The sequence below is a fragment of the Mobula birostris genome, chromosome 17 (genome assembly GCF_030028105.1).
Source record: "Mobula birostris isolate sMobBir1 chromosome 17, sMobBir1.hap1, whole genome shotgun sequence".
NCBI classification, from domain to species: domain Eukaryota; kingdom Metazoa; phylum Chordata; class Chondrichthyes; order Myliobatiformes; family Myliobatidae; genus Mobula; species Mobula birostris.
Genome location: NC_092386.1, coordinates 43,464,150 through 43,487,573, shown reverse-complemented (window position 1 = coordinate 43,487,573; position 23,424 = coordinate 43,464,150). Strand labels below are relative to the sequence as shown.

Genomic DNA, 23,424 nt, shown 5'->3' with positions numbered 1-23,424 from the left:
GTACGTTGTCCAAGTCTCACTGCTGTACAGCAGTGTGCTGGTGACACAAGCATTGTATGTGGCTACCTTTGTTTTGACTGAGAGTTTGGAGATCAAAGCTGACAAATAATCAATTAAGAAGCTAAAGCAAACAATGTGAACTGCAACAAAATGAAACAAATTCCAGGCAACATGGCTTCTGGAAGAATCAAGTTGGCATCCGAACTTGAGAAAAACTGTTAACAAGTTAGCTGGCAGCCACTCAGTGGTTTAATTATGTAATGATGGTGTAAATGTTTACCTTAGTCTTTTCCATCGTAAGCATAGGTATTTCTATGGAAGGAAGCATTGACATAAAAACTGTGGCATAGTTTATCATGCGAACAGGTGCTGCATTTGAATGTAATGAAGGAAAATTGACAAACTTCTATCAATGTGTGGTGGAGAGTATATTGACTGGCTGCATCACATCCTGGTATGCAAATACCAATGCCCTTGAATGGAAAACTTGACAAAAAGTAGTGGATATGGCCCAGTCCATCAGGGGTAAAGCCCTCCCCACCACTGAGTAGATCTACATGAAATGCTGTCACAGGAAAGCAGCACCAATCATCGGGGATCCCCACCATCCAGGACATGCTCTCTTCTTGCTGCTGGCATCAGGAAGGTGGTACAGCATTCTCAGGACTCTCACCACCAGGTTCAGGAACAGTAATTACCCCTCAACCATCAGGCTCTTGAACCAAAGGGGTTAACTTCACTCAACTTAAATGTTCCCACAGCCTTTGGCCTTATTTCCAAGGACCCTTTACCTCAAGTTCTCAATATTTATTGCTCATTTATTTATTTTTTTTTCTGTTTGTATTTGCACAGTTTGTGTCTTTTACACACTGATTGGACACCCAAATTGATGCGGTCTTTCATTGATTCTGTTATGGTTTTTATTCTATAGATTTATTGAGTATGCCCAGAAACAAATAAATCTCTGAGTTGTATATGGTGACATACAAGTAGTTTAGTTATAAATTTACTTTGAACTTTGAAATTGGAAATTAATAACAGTTATTTTGTCCATTGTTTCAACAGGTTTTTTGTGACTATCATGGCCACTCTCGGAAGAAAAATGTCTTCATGTATGGCTGCAGCATAAAGGAGACAGTGTGGCAGACTGACATTAGTGCTTCCTCTTGTGACCTACAGGAAGACCTTGGCTATAGGGTGTGTACTGCATGTGCTATGTGTCCAACTTCAATATTACATATGAAATTTTCAAGACAAGTAATTATTTTCGTTATTAGCAGTTCAGTAGCTAAGATTGAAATTGTATAGCAATTTGTAAAACAAGAATAGCTTGTTTTTGTAATATTTGACTTTAATGTTGCAATCTTACTTTATTTTATTTTCTGATTATTGTTACTTTCTCATGTTATTATGTTTTGTAATTCACATGCACTTACCCAGTATTCAGTTCTCAATAGTTTTCAGGGCAGAAAAAACGTTCAGAACTACCTTAAAGATCTTTTATTAATAACCCTCTTTAACGTTGTTTGTACCTTAGTCATTTCTTACTGGAATCTTGAAGCATAACTTTATTATGACTTTCTAACTGCACTCCTGACTGATCTTCCTTCAGCCACCCATTTTAGATAAAAGCCAAGTCACCTAAAATTCTGCTCTTGTATTTTATCTTTATGTTGTGTCCTATTCACCCATTAACTTTGTGTTTTCTGCCCAACGTTGGCATCTGAATACTCATAATACCTTGAGCTTTCTGCTCATGCTGAATTTAACGATTTTACTATGGATCATTGATAAACTGCACATTCTGAGGTTTGTTCCCTAAATACTGCCCTCTTTAAAATGAAGCCTTTTAAGAAAATATTTGCAGTCTTTCATTTAAATGATTTCAGTATCGCCGACTAAGCTAGTATTTACAGTATTTCTCATTCTAAATTTCCCCTGACTATTTCAGTGGGCATTTAAGAATGAATCATATTAATAGGTCTGGATTCTTAGGCAAGATCAGATAAGGATGCCCATATATGTTCTGAAAGAACTTTTTAACATAATTGTTACTGTTACTATTGCTGATATCTGATTTTAGACCACAAGACCATAAAATGTAGGAGATTTAGGCCATTTAGCTCATCAAGTCTGCTCTGCCATTTTATCACGGTTGATGCGTTTTCCCTCTCAGCTCCAATCTCGTGCCTTCTTCCCGTATCCCTTCATGCTCTGACCAGTCAAGAATCTATCAACCTCTGCACTAAATATACTAAATAGACTGTGGCAATGAATTCCATAGATTCACCTCTCCCTGGCTAAAGAAATTTCTCCTCATATCTGTTCTAAAAGGACGCCCCTCTGTTCTGATGCTGTGCCCTCTGGTCCTAGACTCTCCCACCATAGGAAACAGCCTCTCTGCATCCACTCTATCGAGGGCTTTCATCATTCAATAGGTATCAATTAGGTTACTCCTCATTCTTCTGAATCCTCGTGAATACAGGCCCAGAGCCATCAAACGCTCTTCATTGACAAGCTGTTCAATCCTGGAATTATTTTTGTGAAAACCTCCTTTGAATTCTTTTCAATGTTAGCGCATTCTTTCTTAGATAAGGGGCCAAAAACTGCTCACAATGCTCCAAGCGAGGCTGCGCCAGTGCTTTATAAAGCCTCAAAATTACATCCTTGCTTTTATATTTTTATCCTCTTGAAATGAATGCTAACATCACATTTATCTTCTTTACCACAGACACAACCTGCAAATTAACCTTTAGGGAATCCTGCACAAGGACTCCCAAGTCCCCTTGCACCTCAGGTTTTTGAGTTTTCTCTCCGTTTTGAAAACAGTCTATTCTTTCATTTATTACACGTCCTCTTCGCTGACATCTTTAGGGAGCGGAGTCTCGGAAAGGCAGCATCCATTATTAAAGACCTGCAGCACCCAGGGCATGCCCTTTTCTCACTGTTACCATCAGGTAGGAGATACAGAAGCCTGAAGGCACACACTTAGCGATTCAGGAACAGCTTCTTCCCCTCTGCCATCTGATTCCTAAATGGACTTTGAAGCTTTGGACACTACCTCACTTTTTTCAATATACAGTATTTCTGTTTTTGCACATTTTTTAATAATCTATTCAATATACCTAATTGATTTACTTGTTTATTTATTATTGTTTTATTTTATTTTCTCTCTCTCTACTAGATTGTGTATTGCATTGAACTGCTGCTGCTAAGTTAACAAATTTCACGTCACATGCTGGAGATAATAAACCTGATTCTGATTCTGATTCTACCAAAGTGCATGACCATATACTTCCTGACACAGTATTCCATCCACCATTTCTTTGTCCATTCTCCTAATCTGTTTTAAGACCTTCTGTAGACTCCTTACTTCCTTAATACTACTTGCCCCTCCACCTATCTTCGTATCATCTACAAACTTTGCAACAAAGCCATCAATTCCATCATCCAAGTCATTGACGTTTAATGTAAAAAGCAGCGGTCTCAACAAAGACCCCTGTGGAATACCACTAGTCACCGGCAGCCAACCAGGAAAGGCTCCCTTTCTTCGCCTCCTGCCAATCAGCTACTACTTTATCCATGCGAGTATCTTTCCTGTAATGCCATGGGCTCTTACCTTGTTAAGCGGTCTCATGTGTGGTACCTTGTCAAAGGCCTTCTGAAAATACAAGTACATAACATCAACTGATTCTCCTTTTTCTATCCTGCTTGTTATTTCTTCAAAGAATTCCAACAGATTTGTCAGGCAAGGTTTTCCATTGAGGAAACCATGCTGACTATGACCTATTTTATCATGTGCCTCCAGTTTCTTTTCCTGTGCCACAACTGGCAGAACATTCAAAATTTATCTTTAGTGTTCTAAGGTAAAATATCATTTGTATTTAGAAACTTCTGTTCCATGAAGCTAATTTTATTTTCTTGCCATCTGACTACTTAGACTCTGCCAAAAGTATTGAACCAAATTGCACCAGCCTTCTGCATGAGCAGCTGTAGTTTTGTGGTGGAAAAGTCCAAGGAATCCACTGCACGGGTCGTTGTGTGGCGTGAAGTTGGTGTAACGAGGAGCTATACAATGGAAAGCACATACTGTGGCTGTGATCAGGGAAAGTACAAGGTAAAAGAGAACTTTAAATTTCATTCAAAAATATTATAAATAAATTGCATGATTTTTAATTTTGCTGCCCAGTCTCTAAATTGTAGAATCTGTTTCTTTTTCAAGCTCGTAACTCTGTGGGATCCAGTTCAGTTCATTGCTCTTTAAGCAGTAAACTTCAGAGTGGCTCCCAGGATCTTTAATCTTTTTTAATGCCATGAGTCAAAAGAAACATCCCATTACATGGAAGTATGATTAGAACTTTACATTTTTTTAAACTATATTCAACTCCATCCTCCCCCATTTAGAAATGATTTTCAGTAATTGATTGGGGGATTCATAGTACTTAATAGTAATTTACTTCTCTTTAAATATTCCTGAAATATGTTCATATCAAACAAGATATAAAGGAAATGACATGTTACCCAGAGCAACTTCTAGTATTGCCGTGAAAAGGTGCCAAGGAACAGCCAGAATAGAAGAAAAACGTAAGTCTGACACCAAAACTGCCTGTATTCAAAACTCAAAAGAGAAAACTCCAGGGAAAAACAACATGGGTCAGACAGGTTCATAAAAAGGGAAACAGAGTTAATGTTTCAGGTCATTGTTTAAAAAAGATAGATGATCTTCCTTTTAACTATAGAACTTACTTCAACACCTGCGCTGAAAAAATGTATTTTACACTATTTTACTAAATGTTTCCAAGTGTTATGCTGATTTTGATCTTACTGTAGCTTGTAACTTAATATACAATATACAGTGGATTCCAGTTAATTGAAACACATTGGAACCAGTATATTTTGGCCCAGTTAAGTTGTTGCCCCAGTTAGGCGAAGGTATAAAATAGACAATAGTTAAATGGTAACTGAGTAACAAGTTATATATTTAAATGTTGTACTGAACAAGTTAGAACAACCGATACTACTACAGTACTGTATTAGTCCTTAGTAGTTATTGACAGAGGAGTTCATCCTGTGTACACTACCTTGTCCTTTTGGTTGACTGTAAATGAACAAAGTCAGCATAGACACCTAGTGCAGATCATCGATTGATTTTGTACAATGCTTTCGCTGATTGCGTCCTCCAGATCTTCATTTTCATTGTAATATTCAAGGTGATTGTCAATACTTTCAAATACTTCATAGTGCTTAACTTGCTGAAGTGGTGAAATCATTTCATTTTCACTCCCAGCTGTTTCTGGCATCTCCAAGCTTGAATGCTTGGAAGTACAGTAAGCAAAACAGTTCTAAATTGTCATTCTGCTTATTTTTTTGCTAACTAGCAGTGACAAATATCATTGCTTTTTGAACACAAAACATGCAACTGATGCTATCTAAAAACTGTTTGCCATAAGCACAGTGTAGTGACTAATGGGCACACAAGAGCACTTGACTGGTGTTATTTAGAGACTGTTCGGCAACAGAGTCCTGTCTCATTTAAGTGGCATAGTATTTCAAATAAACAAAGGGAATCCCGCTGTTTTCTCCATTACTTCTTGTTCTTTAAGAGCCGCCAAATAAGTGGCTGCCCCGATTAACCAATGGTCTAATTTGCTGAAATCCGCTGTCTATCTTTTTCTCAGAAAAAAACATTAATCAGCGTGTTTAGCAAAAGAGTTCATCTTTGTATTCTTTAACTTTATTTCTTTCTCTTTTCTCATTCGTAACACTTTTTTGAATGAGGAAATCAGCTTAGTTCAAAATAATTAAAGAAAATATGTTTAATTATAATGTGTCAGCTGATTTTTCTGATTATTTTATACCTTGATGGTATCTGTTGGCAGCCATTTGAAGCAAGTAACTAACTCCATCCCCTATGTGATCTGATTTTTGTAAATTGTCTATAGCTTCCATTCTTCTGATTGCTTGAATGTTTATCTCCATTTTAGTTTCACTTGACAAGCTTCTTTGAAACAGAGTTCAGTATCAGTAGCCCACATACTTAAGTTCTTTTAGTTCAGTAGAAAGACAATGTGTTGTCAATCCATTTTGTTCAAGGTAATCAATTAATAAGTAATAAAATACTTGCTACCTGATGCTTAGGTAGTACCTAAAATATCCAAAGACAGAGGGAGCTAGATTTAATACTTTTTATTTCTTGCCTTTAAGATAAAGTAATCCAAGATGTAAGTCAATCTTCAGAATCTTTAAAGGCTTTGATACGAACTAACTGCCCATTCTATACATAGTGAAGTAATGGAATAGAATAACCGAAATGCTGCAGAGCTGCTGTCCAGATATACTGCTTGTTTATTTTGAAATAGAAACCTGCTTCAGTGACAAAGCTTCATTGTTCCTAAAAAGCCAGTAATTATGATTAATTGTTCACCTGGGCAGGTGTAGGTTACTGGTCCAGCTTTGTTGAGAAAGATATTCACTTAATTGTGCCTCAGAAAAGCTTTTGCAATATCTGATAACCCATAATGTTAATAGCAGCATAAGTTATTAAATTGCATTTCTATCTGTAATGGAATATCTGCAGATGTTTTGCAGTCCACATCAAACTAACAGTAATATTCGTTCATCATATTTGCATTTGCTCATAGCCTTTCTGTGGACTTCTTGTTGTGGTTTACAATCTATTAAAGATCTCAAGGGAAATAGCACCTCCAAGCCAGCTCTCTAAAGATGTCAGTATAAACAGCCAGTCAGCTTGAAGACACTTTATCAAGATTTAGTTCCTCCCTCTTCCCCCGCTTACCCCCACCACCCAATTAGGAAGAGTCAGGGTGTTGAATTCAATGCCAAATTGTATACAGAACATTAAGTAAAGAATGAGTGAGTAGCATTAGGTTTAAATTACATTAAGGGTATTTTAATTCTTTCATTTTTAACTGTAATGACATTTTGATTTTAGGGATTTTGCTTGGTTATTTATACTTAGCATATTTATCAAATCCATATTTTAAACACTGTTTCGTGTGACTGTATTCCTGCTTGGTTGAATGATAATTAAACTCGAACTGAACTGATATAAATTTGAATGAAGAAGTCATAGCTTTTCCCTTCCTGTTTGGAGAGTACCTGTTATTACATGTAATGATAAATCAAGCCTTTCTATTTGTGATTTTTAAGTTCTTTGCTGACTTACTGGCATGGCAATGGAGCAGAGCAATTCAAAGTCCTGTTTTCTGAAATCCATGGTCAACATGTACATGATCACATTCTGGAGCTTGTTCACTGATTTTACTCCTTGATAACAGTGACCTCCACTGCGTTTACCATTGTTCTTTGAGAAACACGTCAACCAATGTTTTTTCATTGAGTGCAGGCTGAACCGACAACTTGAGCATCTCAATCAAAATCAGATTTATTGTCACTGATATAGTCGTGAAATTTGTTACTTTGTGGACCAGTACAATGTAGGAATAAAGAAATACCAAGTTACATTAGAAATAGTCTGAGAGAGGAATAATGAGGTAGTGTTCATGGCAGAGAGGAAGGAGCTATCCCTAAAATATTGAGTGTAGGTTTCAAGCTGTTGGTAGCACTATCAAACAGGAGAAAATCTGCAGATGCTGGAAATTCAAACAACATACACAAAATGTTGGAGGAACTCAGCAGGCCCGGCAGCATCTATGGAAAAGAGTAAACAGTCGACGTTTCGGACCAAGACCCTTCATCAGGACTGGAGAAAAAGAGATGAGAAGTCAGTGTAAGAAGGTGGGGGGAGGGGAGGAAGAAATACAAGGTAGTAGGTGATAGGTGAAACCGGGCGAGGGTAGCAATATAGCAGCTCTACTAACGTTATATTTGTTTTCCTTTCTTGGACGGGCTTAGATGTGACTCTTCACTGAACTGTTCTCTGAAGCGGCCTAGCAACCTAATTGTTTCAAAAATTAATATTAAAGATCACAAACAAAGCTCACTATGATCTTCTTAGAATAAGATCGAATGACCAATATATACTCAATGGCCACGTTATTAGGTACAACTGTATACCTGCACATTAATTTTAATTTTAATTTTATTTAGGGATACAATATAGAACAGGCCCTTCCAACCCAACAAGCCACACTGCCCAGCAGCCCTCGTATTTAACCTGAGCCTAATCACAATGACCAATTAACCTACTAACTGGTACGTCTTTGGGATGTTCGAGGAAACCCACGTATTCATGAGGAGGAGATGCAAACTCCTTACAGACGGGGCCAGAATTGAACTCCGAACTCTGATGCCCTGAGCTGCAATAGTCTCATGCTAACCACTACACTACCGTTAATACAAATATCTAAGCAGCCAATTGTTGTAACAACTCAATGCAAAAAGCATGCAGACATGGTTACGAGGTTCAGTTGTTCTTGAGACCAAACATCAAAATGGGGAAGAAATGCGATCTAAGTGAATATGATTGTGGAATGATTATTGGTGCCAGACGGGGTGGTTTGAGTATCTCAGAAACTGCTGATCTCCTGAGATTTTCACGCACAACAGTCTCTAGAGTTTGCAGAGAATGATGCAAGAAACATCCAGTGAGCAGCAGTTCTATGAAGGAAAATGTCTTGTTATTCAGAGAGGTCAGAGGAAAATGGTCAGATTGGTTCAAGCTGACAAGAAGGCAACAGCAGCTCAAGTAATCACGTGTTACAACAGTGATGTGCAGAGGGACATCTCTGTACATGCAACACATTGAATCTTGCAGTGGATGGGTTACCACAGTAGGAGACCACACCGATTCCATTCATGTACCTAATAAAGTAGCCACTGTGTATATTTTGGTCTGCTTCCAAGTACAAATACTGCTGCTTTAAATTGCTTTTGTGTACTTGCAAGCTTGGTCCTAACTATATTTTGCATCATCCGTATTTTAACTTCAAACTATTCCAAATTGCATATTGTCTCTTATGAATTCAATCTGTATTGAATGGTCCAAACTGATAAGATTAGTATTTTAAGCACTTTGTAAGAAATTAGGTCATGAGCTTCTTTTTTTAAGTATGTTAAATTTATTTTTCTACTTGCAATATTACTCTGAAGAAGAAAGATAAAATAATAAAATAGAATGAAATTAACAGAAAATAGACATTGCCTCTGTGATTAAAAAGGGGTTGGTTATTTTTGAAACAGTGCCCTTTGGGGAAAAAAAGGTCCTCGATGGATAGTCATTCAAAGAAACCAGCCTCTATTCATGAAACATGAGAGTAGCTACTTTGGAGTTGCTAAGGACAGTAATCTTATTGAAGGGCTCACATGCACATTTTAAGTGAAAAAGCATCTATCATTGGAACACACAAATGAGATTACAGTTCGAAAATCATTTTTATGCATTCATCTAATAACATTGTGGAATTGATACAGATACTTTTATAAATGGTCAGAAGTTCCAGAGATTGGAATAAACGATTGTAATAATGCCGCTACAAAATAAATTAGGGAATTTAGAAATGGGGGTGATTGATAAGTTCGTGGGCTAAGGTAGAAGGAGTCAATTTTCGAAAACCTAGCACCTTTATTTTTTAACATAGTCCCCTCCTACATTTACACACTTAGTCCAGTGGTCGTGGAGCATACAGATCCCTTCTTTGTAGAAGTCGGTGTCTTGGGCCTCCAGAAAGTGGTCCACAGCAGGGGTGATTGATAAGTTTGTGGCCTAAGGTAGAAGGAGATGAGTTATTAACTTCAAACTGTCTGCATGATCACTCAAAGAGTTGACCTGCACGTGCATGCAACGAGAGCTGTATAACTCATTTCCTTCTACCTTAGACCACGAACCTATCAATCACCCCTGCTGTGGACCACTTTCTGGAGGCCCAAGACACTGACTTCTACAAAGAAGGGATCCGTATGCTCCACGACCGCTGGACTAAGTGTGTACATGTAGGAGGGGACTATGTTGAAAAATACATGTGCTCGGTTTTCTAAAATTGACTCCTTCTGTCTTAGGCCACACACTTATCAATCACCCCTCATATTGTGTTGCAAAGCCAACCACACGCCTATCTATGGTATGTATGTAACATATACAGAGATTTATGCAAACAAATTGTATAAACAATACATATGCTGGAACGAGCAATGCTGTACCCTGCACTGCTTGTTTCTACCTCCTACTCAAGATCTACAAGCCTGACTATCCTGATAGGCTCAATGATTCTGGCTGCCATTGCCCAATTGAACTCATGCCTGCATTCCTCAACTCCATTTTGTCCCCCTTGGTTCAGTCCCTTTGTACTTACATCCGTGACACTTAAACTCAATCACTTTAAGTTCCCTGGAATGCCTCATTTTCCCAACAGACGTCCAGTCCCTATACACTACTACCACCCTTAATGAAGACCTTAAAGTTTTCTCTTCTTTCTGGACAGACCTAAACGATTTCCCTCCTTAACCACCCTCCTCTGCCTGGTAGAACTGGTTCTCACCCTCAACAATTTGTCTTTTGGCCCCTCCCAGTTTCTCTAAGCTCGGTGTGGCCATGGGCACCCACAGGGGCCCCAGATATGCCTACCTTTTTGTTGGCTACATACAGCAGTCCATGTTTCAAACCTACACTCGTAATGCACCCTAAACTCTTTCCTACGCTATATTGACAACTGCATTGGTTTGCTTCCTGCACCCATAATGATCTCATCAATTTCATCAACTTTGCTTCCAAGGACCGGTGATCCCCTGATGTGCGATTATCTGGGTTGGAGGTCTATGTGAGTCAGGAAGTTGAGGTCAAAGTCTTGGGGCCAAGGCCCAAGGCCAAATTATTGCTATCGGGAAATCCTGGGGTAATCGGGGATCAATGTCTGCAAGTCCAATGCCAAGGACTGAAAGCCTGGTGACAGCCTGTCCTCCCTTTTTTCCACGGTCTACTCTCCTCTCCTGTCAGATTCCTCCTCCTTCAGCTCTTTACCTCCTTAACTTACCATCTCCCACCTTCTCTCTCACCTGTTGTCACCTATCACCTGCCAGTTTGTACTCTTTCCCCCTACCTATTCTGGCTTCTGGCCCCTTCCTTTCCAGTCCTGAGAAGGGCCTGGGCCCGAAACATTGACTGTTTATTGCCCTCCATTGATGCTGCCTGAGTTACTAGATCTTGTGTGTGTTACTCAAGATTTCCAGCATCCACAGAATCTCGTGTTTATGATATGCTGAGTTCTGTATTTTCTAAAAAACCATTGCCATGAGGAAATTTGCCTCCATAGATTTGGACTAGATATTTATGTTCAGCTATTTGTCACAGAAGGAATGCAGTCACAGAATGTTGTCAAACCACAAATTCCATCCCAATGTCTGCCTTATGTCTGAAACTAAAGCAGTTTGTGTGTAAGACAAACAAGTTTCAGGAAGAATTCAGTGGGGTCAGGCAGCATCTGTGGAGGGAATTGGACAGTTAACATTTCTGGTCACAACACTTTATATGGAGTCCTGTTAGCTTCATCTTCTGCATTTTACTTTGTCTCCACAGTGTATGTAACCATAGAGTTATGTTTAACCTCAACTGAGTTTGAGGCACATATTCATGCCATCATTAATACAAACTAATACTATCTTTGAATCTTGTATGATGACTCGAGCTTCTGGCCATCTGCTGCGGAACCCCTAATCTTTGTTCTTATTATCATTGGATTTATCTATCACACCCAAGACAATTGAGAGGAGGGTATCGGCAACTGCCATATAATGAAACTGTATTTTAAATAAGCAGCCAGTCACCTTCAAGTAATTTATGAGTCTGAATTTGATCATTGAGAATTTGAAATTGCTTCCTACTGAATAAAATGTGTTAGATGACTATCAATCTGAGCAGTTAGTTTATGAAAAGATGTTACATGTCTGCTTCATAATGTCATAATCAGACCACAAATCTTACTGAGACAAAGCTTTGTAAATAGAAATGACTATTTACAAAGGGGTAGATTTTAGGTAGGATCTCAATGGAGTAGAAGGAGAGAGAATGGCAGAAAAGTATAGGGAGGCCATTCAAGTGCTGGGGACAGCTATCTGATGACACAACTGTCAGTGATGGAGGAACAATTCTACAGAAGTTACGATTGAATGTAACAAGGTGTTCAATGTCAGAGGCATTTAATTACAATTTGAGTGGTTTCATATCTCCTGCTAATATAGATCAGCTAAGATATGGATATTGTTTGGGAAAATGAGAACTTTTGATGAGGTCCAGTGTGTGGAAGGTGAATGGTAGGAGGTTAGGCAGAGAGCATTGCAATAGTTGAATCTGGTTGTACAAAAAGGGTTCGAGCAATGGATGGACATTTTTGAAGCTGTAGAAGTGCTCAGACTGTCTGATAAAGAAGAATATAGGGCTGAGCAATGGGCAGCTCTTTGGACCCTAACACATTGGGAGAAATAGCACCTTGTGCATAACTAGAGATTCGATAAGCATAGAATAGAATAGTGTGCTGGGTTTCTACGCAATATAGATGAAGTTGAATGCAAGTCAGCAGATAATGAAGGGTTGGATTTAAGAGACCACAACAATTTAATCTGAATGCAAATGAGTGTTTGAGGGCTGTAACATCTAGATTTTTCTTTTGTCTGTCTTCTACCTCAGAGATCAATTTGCTATTATAAGCAATGTATTTTTCATCAGAATATGATTTGTTGAAAAATGTAGTTACTCTTTTAGTCAGTGAGCACTGTGCTGCCTCCTGTTCTGTATCCTATGTAATCTGACAAGTCCTGTCTGTGATAGCTGAACCCATTCACCTGACTCTCTAACGCTCATGCCACCGCAGAGAACAAATCCGTATGACCTCCCCCATATACCACCAGCCTGAATAAAAGCAGTAACGAAAATCAAAGATGCTGGAAATCTGAAATGAAAGCAGAAAATAGTGCAAAGTACTCAGTGGATCAGGCAGCATCTGTGGACCAGACAAAGGTTTTAGACCTGAAACATTAACTGTTTCTCCTTTCACAGATGCTGCCCATCCTCTAACTGTCTACAGAGTTTTCAGTTTTTATTTTTGAATTAAAGCACAATTGGCATCAAATGTTATGCGCTTCCAATCCTTCAATTCTGCCTGTTCCCTGACACCAAGGTATTTTGGCTGTAGGTGTTTCCTGACTGCAAGCTTTTCTCAAGATAGAATTAGAGTTTGCTCTGGTTAATATGCCCATTGTCAGAATAGTAATATGGCAAGACAGAAGTTTTACTGGGTTTATCCTTGTTTTCCAAAACCAAGTTACCATAGAAGTAAATAATCACAATATCGATTTTGTCACATTTATTCCATGTGTCGTGAATACTGCGATTTTTGGATCACTGCTCTGTAATGTAAAATGTTTGTGTTCTAATTTGCCTTTGTCTGATTAAAGGACATCAACATGAAATCTTAACTTCACAGATTAATGTTTTTGACCTGTTTCTCTTTTGACTTCCCATCATCTGTAGTTTATTCCTTTCCCTGATTATTTTTTTTTGTTATCCACTTTTTCCTAATTAACCCCATGAGCGTACTCAGAACCTGCGCTCAACATCTGGGGGTTCTGTTCTTCCATGCTAATTGCTTCTGGACCATGTCAGGAGAAGATGAATGTTGACAATATGCAGTACGTAAGAAGCACAATGTACCATTAAAATACTCGGAGCATTCACACTCTAAAATCACTAGAATCATTTTGCTCATTAATTCTAATACATACCAGAACAAACCAAATCGAAGATGTATGAAAAAATATAAATGAAAAGTTATGAGCATTTCACCAGCAGCAGTATGTCTTGTAACACATGTTCTTTATCTCATCTTCTCTAAAGGGCCAACAGATAGGGACAAGACAGCTAGAAGAGATGGGAGCTAAATTCTGCATTAGTCTACTGCGCCTGAAAAAGATGACATCAGTGGAATATCGGCTGCGGCCTAGCCTCCTGGATGTGGAAAATGATTTGATTGATACTAGATGCAATGTGACCAGGTATGGTTGGTAGTGGACTGCGGAATGATAAATTAAACTGGATTCGTTTTGTAAGCATCCACTTTGAAACATTTAGTCTAAAGCATCTGCCCAAGTTGTTTGGCAATATTCAGTGAAATAACTCCAAGCTTCATGACTAGATGGGCAGAAAACAAAACTAAATCATTACCCTAAAAACTTCCATGAGATATTATTTGTATCTGGTATAGTGACAAATGTTAAAATAAACTTCTATGTAGTCTCTGTATCAGGATTATAATTGTTTTTTATTTTTGTGAATGCTTCCTTCCCAATAGCTGGGGGAATATTGAACATATCACCTTTGTGCTAATTACTTTATTGAAGGAAAATATCCAATAGAAATTATGAAGTGCTTTTCTTCAATTATTGAATCTGGCTTGGGTTAAAGATGCCAGATTCTTCAGTTGAATAGTACTTCTACCTGATGCTAGAGTGTTATTATCTGTTAACCCTTTTTACCTTCCCCCAGTGCTAATGTGAAGTCGTATACCAGGCACATAAATGCATTCACACATAAAAATTGCTGGTGAACGCAGCAGGCCAGGCAGCATCTATAGCATCTACAGTCGACGTTTTGGGCTGAGACCCTTCGTCAGGACTAACTGAAAGAAGAGATAGTATCTCTTCTTTCACTATCTCTTCTTGCAGTTAGTCCTGATGAAGGGTCCCGCCGTGAAACGTCGACTGTACCTCTTTCTATAGATGCTGCCTGGCCTGCTGCATTCACCAGCAATTTTTATGTGTGTTGCTTGAAATTCCAGCATCTGCAGATTTCCTCGTGTTTACATAAATGCTTCATCTATTATTTGAGATTATATCTAAGAATGGTACTGCCAATCTTTTCTTGCCAGATAACCTCAGTTCTTTCCTAAGCATTAAAACAAAATAAAGTATAAATGAAAACAAAGTTCTACTTTTCTTGGAAATGCTGTTCATGCTAGAATCCAGCTGTATGGATACAAGGGCTATGTCCTGTACAAAGTTCAAATTACAGTGTTGTAATTGCAAATCTAAGTAGTACATGATATCAAGTTATTGGTCTGAGAAGACTGAGCTGCCGTTTTATCTTTAACAAAAAGTTCTATTTTAACTTCATCCTGATGCATTTTGGACTTGTTTCCAAAATGCATCAGGCTTGTTTAGATGTTCCTTTGAACCTTTTGAATAGAACTTTTTTGCCACAATGAGCAAAGGTATGTTTGGAGAAAAAAAGGGTGCAGAATTTCATGAAAAGAACACCTCTCCGACTGTTAAGCACGGGGGTGGATCAATCATGCTTTGGGCTTGTGTTGCAGCCAGTGGCATGGGGAACATTTACTGGTAGAGGGAAGAATGAATTCAATTAAATACCAGCAAATTCTGCAAGCAAACATCACACCATCTGTAAAAAAAAGCCGAGGATGAAAAGAGGATGGCTTCTACAACAGGGTAATGAACCTAAACACACCTCAAAATCCACAATGGACTACCTCAAGAGGCACAAGCTGAAGGTTTTGCCATGGCCCTCACAGTCCCCTGACCCAAACATCATCGAGAATCTGTGGATAGACCTCAAAAGAGCAGTGCATGCAAGATGGCCCAAGAATCTCACAGAACTAGAAGCCTTTTGCAAGGAAAAATGGACGAAAATCCACAAAGCAAGAACTGAAAGACTCTTAGCTGGCTACAGAAAGCGTTTACAAGCTGTGATATTTGCCAAAGGGGGTGTTACTAAGTACTAACCATGCAGGGTGCCCAAACTTTTGCTTCGGGCCCTTTTCTTTTTTTGTTATTTTGAAACTGAAAAAGATGGAAATAAAAAAGTTTTCTTGCTTAAAATATGAAAGAAATGTGTCATCTTTAACTTTATGCCTTTTGGAAATCAGTTCATCTTTTACTCGCAGAGCTATTCACAGTAACAGAAATTTTGATCGGGGTGCCCAAACTTTTGCATGCCATTGTATGTCAAGTAATCTATATCGAGGATTGCTACTCATAGTGTAAATTTCAATGTAGAAAGTGTAAAATAAAAGTGTAAGTCTTCAAGCTTAATATTAAAGGTATACATTTTCTCATCCCATTTTGTTGTAATTGGCTATTTTTAATTTGTCTGTTAAAACTAATACTGTAATCCTCAGGTTCGGCCAGCAGCATTAGTCTATGGAAGACCGTCTCTGGCTCCGCCAAACGTGTGTAATCTGTGGTGTTAAATCTTTTGTTTGTGTGGATTAAACGATTTAGCTTTATCATTCTTAATTTGACTAGTGGGTTAGTGAAGAAAACAAAAAGAAAGGGGCCCATTTTAATGAAACAGTCTAATGCTCACGTTGGAGCTCACAATTTTCCCGGCCGTTTGTTCTCCTTTGATTTTCCCTGGGTGGCGTTGACTCCTGGCCCCATTCCGCATCCAATCCGCCCTACAGTCTATGACCTCTCCATTCTGGCACCTTCTCTCTCCATCTTCTGCCAAGCAAAAGACCACGAATACCTTGCTCTCGGGCACACAAGAAAGAAAAACCACTCCTTTCATTGGACTGTATACATTCCAAAGTCCCCGTTATCTCCAGTCATAACCCAAACATTGCTGCTACAGAGAAACCATTACATTTGCAGCGAAACCTCTCCCTGGGCTTTACAATACAAAGCCGAATATCTAATCAACTTTTGGACTTTTACTATGGTCCTCTATAAAAACATCATTCATACTTTTGTAGTTCTCTTTTATTTGGAGGTTCAGTGAGTTTGTCTCACTGTATTATCTTGATCCCAGCCATTGCCTGGAGAAGAAGATGTGAGACAATTTTTACTTTAGTGACAATGGAAAAAAATATTTTTGAATGATCTTTTAATAATGTTTCTGAGCAGTCAATTTGAGGATTATGTAACACATAAAAATGCTGGTGAACGCAGCAGGCCAGGCAGCATCTTTACGAAGAGGTACAGTCGACATTTTGGGCCGAGACCCTTCGTCAGTCCTGATAACATTCACATTTTAGTGTGAAAATCCAGAGGATCTGGTATTAGAAATATAGAAACACGGAAAACCTACAGCACAATACAGACCTTTCGGCCCACAAAGCTGTGCCGAACACGTCCCTACCTTAGAAATTACCTAGGGTTACCCATAGCCCTCTATTTTTCTGAGCTCCATGTACCTGTCCAGGAGTCTCTTAAAAGACCCTATCATATCCACCTCCACCACCGTCGCCAACAGCCCATTCCACGCACCCACCACTCTCTACGTAAAAAACTTACCCCTGACATGTCCTCTGTACTTACTTCCAAACACCTTAAAACTGTGCCCTCTCATGCTAGCCATTTCAGCTCTGGGAAAAAGCCTCTGACTATCCTTTAAATGTGTCCAGGAGAGCTGTTTGAGATGATACGTAGATTGTCCAATGAGTGAAGGGGTGATATTGAACCTAATTTTAGGAAATGTTAGCTGGACAAGTGGTTAGAATTTTGGTAGGAGAGCAGTTCTGAATTGGTGACCATAACCCTGTAAATTTCAAGGTAGTTATAGAATGGATTTAGGATAACCTGGTCCTGAACTGAGTGAAGGCCATTCTTCTTTTTCAATCATAATATAGGACCAGGGAACAGTAGAGTTGGGGCAGCTACTTGCAGGTAGATTAACAGCCAACAAGTGCAAAACATTAAAATGAGAAATTCATAGTGAGATTTCAGTGCTAATGTGTTCCCATAAGAGTGAAAGGAAATGAGAAAAACGCATGGAACCCTGATCTTCAAGGAATAATGAGGGCTGGATGATGAAAAAAAATACGAGTATGTAATCACTCTCGAGAATTGAAAGCAGGGGTGATCCTTGGAAGTATGGAAAATGTACAGGGTGTTTAAAAAAAAGGGAACAGGAGGTCAAAGGGACGTGAGCTATCATGATGCAACAATTTTAAGAAAAATTCTGAAGCATTTTTTAAAATATTTTAAGGGCAAAAGCACAACCAAGGACAAAAACTCACAGCTGCATTTGGAGCCAAAGGAAATAACAGTCGGTGAGGTCATAAATGATTACTTCTCTATATTGATGAAGAAGGAGGACATTGTAGCTGGAAAATTTTAGAACTGGGTAGCATTAAAAAAGAGGAAGATATTGGGTATCTTCAGTCTTATTGGTGGATAATTCCCAGGGCATGAGTCTATGTATCCCAGACTGTTCTGGAATACAACAGATTTTTAATTTTCACTGCCAACAAGTGATGCCAAATGATTAGAGAATAACTAAAGTGATGGCTATATTTAAGAAGGGCCAGAGGGATAGGCTGGTTATTACTGGCCAATCAGTCTGAAAGCCATGATAGGGAAGTTATTGGGGAAAGGCCCCGAGAGACATACTTAATTTGCATTTGAAAAGGCAGTGGTTATTTAAACATCACATTAACACGAGGAAATCTGCAGATACTGGAATTTCAAGCAACACATGTAAAAGTTGCTGGTGAATGCAGCAGGCCAGGCAGCATCTCTAGGAAGAGGTACAGTTGACGTTTTGGGCCAAGACCCTTCATCAGGGCTAACTGAAAGAAGAGCTAGTAAGAGATTTGAAAGTGGGGGGGCGGAGGGGGAGACCCAAAATGATAGGAGAAGACAGGAGGGGGAGGGATGGAGCCAAGAGCTGGACAGTTGATTGGCAAAAGGGATATGAGAGGATCATGGGACAGGAGGCCTAGGGAGAAAGAAAAGGGGGAGGGGGGAAGCCCAGAGGATGGGCAAGGGGTATAGTGACAGGGACAGAGGGAGAAAAAGAATGTGTGTATATAAATAAATAACGGATGGGGTACGAGGGGGAGGTGGGGCATTAACAGAAGTTAGAGAAGTCAATGTTCATGCCATCAGGTTGGAGGCTACCCAGACGGAATATAAGGTGTTGTTCCTCCAACCTGAGTGTGGCTTCATCTTTACAGTAGAGGAGGCCGTGGATAGACATATCAGAATGGGAATGGGACGTGGAATTAAAATGTGTGGCCACTGGGAGATCCTGCATTCTCTGGCGGACAGAACGTAGACGTTTGTTATGGTGAGACCCTTTCTGACCAATTTGATTGAATTTCTGAAGAGGTAAAAAAAAATCTATTGATAAGGGCTGTTGTAGTAGACCACCTGGAGGTCAGCTAGGTTTTTGATAAGGTCCCATGTGGAAGGCTGATCCAATAAGTTGGAGCCATAGGATCCAAAACTGGCTTGGTGATAGCAAGACAATCACAAACAAGAGAAAATCTGCGGGTGCTAGGATGCAAGCAACACACACAAAATGCTGGAGGAACACAGGGCCAGGCAGGCACACAGGGTGAAGATTGGGGTTGTTTTTGTGATTGGAAGTTTGTGACCAGTGATGTACCCACAGGCATTGTTGCTGAGACCCTTGCTCTGTAAGTAATGTATAGCGTATACATACATTAACAATCTGGATATGATTGTTGGAGTATGATTAGTACGCTTGCAAATGGCACAAAGATTGCTAGTGTTTTTAACAGTGAGGAAATGGTGCTGGGTTACAGATCAGTTGGTAAAATTGGAACTTAGTCCTTCTAAGTGTCAGGGTAATACACACTGGGAGGATTAATAAGGGCAGGACATGGAGAATGAATGGTAGGGACCTAGAGAGTATAGTGGAACAGAGGGACCTTGGTGTACAAGGATCCCTGAGAGTGACAATTTGATAAGATGGTGAAAAGGTGTATGAGATGCTTGCCTTCATTAGATGGAACATAGGACACAAGGGGAGGGATGTTATTGGGCAGTTTTATGAAACATTGATTAGTCCACTGCTGGAGTACTGTGTGAAATTCTAGTCACCACGCTATAAGAAGGACATTATTGTGTTGTTGCAAAGGTTCACTAAGATGTTGGCTAGAAGCATAGAAACATAGAAAACCTACAGCACAGTACAGGCCTTCCGGCCCACAAAGTTGTGCCAAACATGTCCCTACCTTAGAAATTACTAGGCTTACCCATAGCTCTCTATTTTTCTAAGCTCCATGTACCTATCCAAAAGTTCCTTAAAAGACCTTATCGTATCCGCCTCCACCACCGTTGCCGGCAGCCCACTCCACGCACTCACCACTCTCTGCATAAAAAACTTACCCTTGACATCTCCTCTGTACCTACTCCCCAGCACCTTAAATCTGTGTCCTCTTGTGGCAACCATTTCAGCCCTGGGCAAAAGTTTCTGACTGTGGACCCGATCAATGCCTGTCATCATCTTATGCACCTCTGTCAGGTCACCTCTCATTCTCTGTCGAAAAAGGCCGAGTTCACTCAACCTGCTTTCATAAGGCATGCTCCCCAATCCAGGCAACATCCTTGTAAATCTCCTCTGCACCCTTTCTACAGTTTCCACATCCTTCCTGTAGTGAGGTGAACAGAACTAAGCACAGTACTGCAAGTGGGGTCTGACCAGGGTCCTATATAGCTGCAACATATGGCTCCTAAACTCAATCCCATGATTGATGAAGGCCAATACACCATATGCCTTCTTAACCACAGAGTCAACCTGTGCAGCTGCTTTGAGCGTCCTATTTACTCGGACCCCAAGATCCCTCTGATCCTCCACACTGCCGAGAGTCTTACCATTAATACTATATTCTGCCATCATATTTGACCTACTAAAATGAACCACTTCACACTTATCTGGGTTGAACTCCATCTGCTACTTCTCAGCCCAGTTTTACATCCTATCAATGTCCCGCTATAACCTCTGACAACCCTCCACATTGTCCACAACACCCCCAACCTTTGTGTCATCAGCAAATTTACTAACCCATCCCTCCACTTCCTCATCCAGGTCATTTATAAAAATCATAAAGAGTAAGGGTCCCAGAACAGATCCCTGAGGCACACCACTGGTCACCGACCTCCATGCAGAATATGACCTGTCTACAACCACTCCTTGGCTTCTGTGGGCAAACCAGTTCTGGATCCACAAAGCAATGTCCCCTTGGATCCCCTGCCTCCTTACTTTCTCAATAAGCCTTGCATGGGGTACCTTATCAAATGCCTTGCTGAAATCCATATACACTACATCTACTGCTCTTCCTTCATCACTGTGTTTAGTCACATCCTCAAAAAATTCAATCAGGCTCATAAGGCATGACCTGCCCTTGACAAAGCCATGCTGACTATTCCTAATCATATTATACCTCTCCTAATCTTCATAAATCCTGCCTGTCAGGATCTTCTCCATCAGCTTACCAACCACTGAAGTAAGACACACTGGTCTATAATTTCCTGGACTATCTCTACTCCCTTTCTTGAATAAAGGAACAACATCCGCAACCCTCCAATCCTCCGGAACCTCTCCCATCCCCACTGATGATGCAAACATCATTGCTAGAGGCTCAGCAACCTCATCCCTCACCTCCCACAGTAGCCTAGGGTACATCTCATCCGGTCTCGGCGATTTATCCAACTTGATGCTTTCCAAAAGCTCCAGCACATCCTCTTTCTTAAAATCTACATGCTCAAGCTTTTCAGTCTGCTGCAAGTCATCACTGTCGTCAGCAAGATCCTTTTCCATAGTAAATACTGAGGTAAAGTATTCATTCAGTACCTCTGCTATCTCCTCTGGTTCCATACACACTTTTGCATTGCCACACTTGATTGGTCCTATTCTCTACGTCTTATCCTCTTGCTCTTCACATACTTGTAGAATGCCTTGGGGTTTTCCTTAATCCTGCCCACTTAGGCCTTCTCATGGCTCCTTCTGACTCTCCTAATGTCCTTCTTAAGATGGAGTTTTAGACTTATGAGTTAACCTGGAGTCATTTTAGAGGAGTCGTAGAATAATACAGCATGGAAAAAGGCCCTTTGGCCCATCTCATTATTCTGACCATGGTGGATACCAATCACATTACCCTCTAACCCCTCCTGTTTATGTACTTATCCAAAAGCCTTTTGAATGTTTATATTGTACCTGCCTCAACCACTCTTTTCTGGCAGTTTATTCCATATGTGCATCACCTTCTGTGTGAAGGAGTTGCCCCCGAGGTCTCTTTTAAATCTTTAACCTCTCACCTTAAACTTGTGCTCTGTTATTTTTAGCTCCCTTTGTCTGGAAAGAAGACTATGTGCATTCACACTATCTAAGTCTCTCATGATTATATACAGTTCTGTAAGATCACTCCTCAATCTTCTACAGCACAGCAATGAAGTCCTAGTCTGCTCAACCTCTTCCTATAACTCAGGAGGCTGAGGAAGAACTGATAGTCAAACACGTTTCCTGATTGGGTGGTGAAATCAACTCTTCACACAATATTTAAGAGGAAATTCAAGAAACACTTGAATTGCCAGGGCATAGTAGCTAATGGACCAAGTCAGGCAAATTGTTATTGGTGTAAATAGAGATTTGATAGCATAGGTTTGATTAGCACGTTTCTGTACGAGAGGCACAAAACAAAGAAAGTTGAGGCTTTCAGAGTATCAGAATTTGAAACTGTAATCATTTCAGTTCTGGTAATTATATATTATCTGTCTATCCATACATTTTCTTTTCCCACTCTCGCACCTTCAGCCAATCTCACTTGATAAGAAGAAATAAGTGTTCTCTCATCCTTCAGTGGATGCTGTTCCTGTGCATTACTGGTGTAGTGTAGGAACTGGAGCATGGCTGTCATTTGAGTCGCAGCAAAATCAGCGAAGAGAGAATTCATCCTGTTTTGTTGTATTCAGTGGGAGTGAAGTCGATCAATAAACCTTTACTCCTGAGATGCCTGCTGGAATACTACAGAACACGCTCCAACTAATGTTCCATAGTAAGTGGCTTCTAGTCACACTGTACTTCTAATGGGAAGACTAGGATCAGGCATTCTTCTGCTGACAGTTGTGCATGTGTGCTTCTGCACTCTATATTGATTAGACCTATGGATTGGTTCCTACCCTTCATTTCCAACAATTTGCACAAAATAAATGGTGACATTCTCAGAATTGACATTTGCAGAGGGCATAAATGTAATGAAATGCCAGCTCAAATTTTTAAGAGCAATTTATTCTGTGTTTCATTTAATCATACTTTTCAGAAGGTATGCCAAATGGAAAACAAATGGGGGAGGGAATGGAACAAAAAAGCTGTTTGACTGAAACTAATACAGCACACACAGAGTGCACAAACCCTAATGACACTTGAAGCCACAAGAAATCATTCTCTCAGGAATATAGAATTTATTTACCAGACCACTAGGAAAAATGTTTGATAATGAGCCCAAAAGAAATTTCTGCAAGAGCTATACAAGTCGTTGTTTTGTTGAAATTGAACTTCATAAAAGGAATGTTGGCCTGATATTTCTGCTAAAAGCATGTTGTTCTGCTTTGAACTGCTGACAAGCACACTTGTAAATGCCAACAAGTTTGGGACTTGGATTCATAGTCAAACATTTCTGCACAGAATTTGCAGTGTATATTGCAAGACCATGCTGACATTGCTAATTAAGCAGGGCAGCATCACTCTGTGAG

At 39.7% G+C, this 23,424-nt stretch overlaps 1 protein-coding gene across 8 annotated transcripts in view; it reads left to right on the top strand.

The window, feature by feature from the left end:
• Positions 1-23,424, top strand: part of agtpbp1 (ATP/GTP binding carboxypeptidase 1) — a 267,274-nt gene that overhangs the window by 210,619 nt on the left and 33,231 nt on the right. For all 8 annotated transcript variants that reach the window (XM_072281601.1, XM_072281603.1, XM_072281604.1 and 5 more), the window contains 3 exons: positions 1,066-1,197; positions 3,941-4,117; positions 13,805-13,962. In XM_072281601.1, coding sequence (XP_072137702.1) covers positions 1,066-1,197; positions 3,941-4,117; positions 13,805-13,962 — 467 coding nt within the window. The remainder of the gene's footprint in view (positions 1-1,065; positions 1,198-3,940; positions 4,118-13,804; positions 13,963-23,424) is intronic.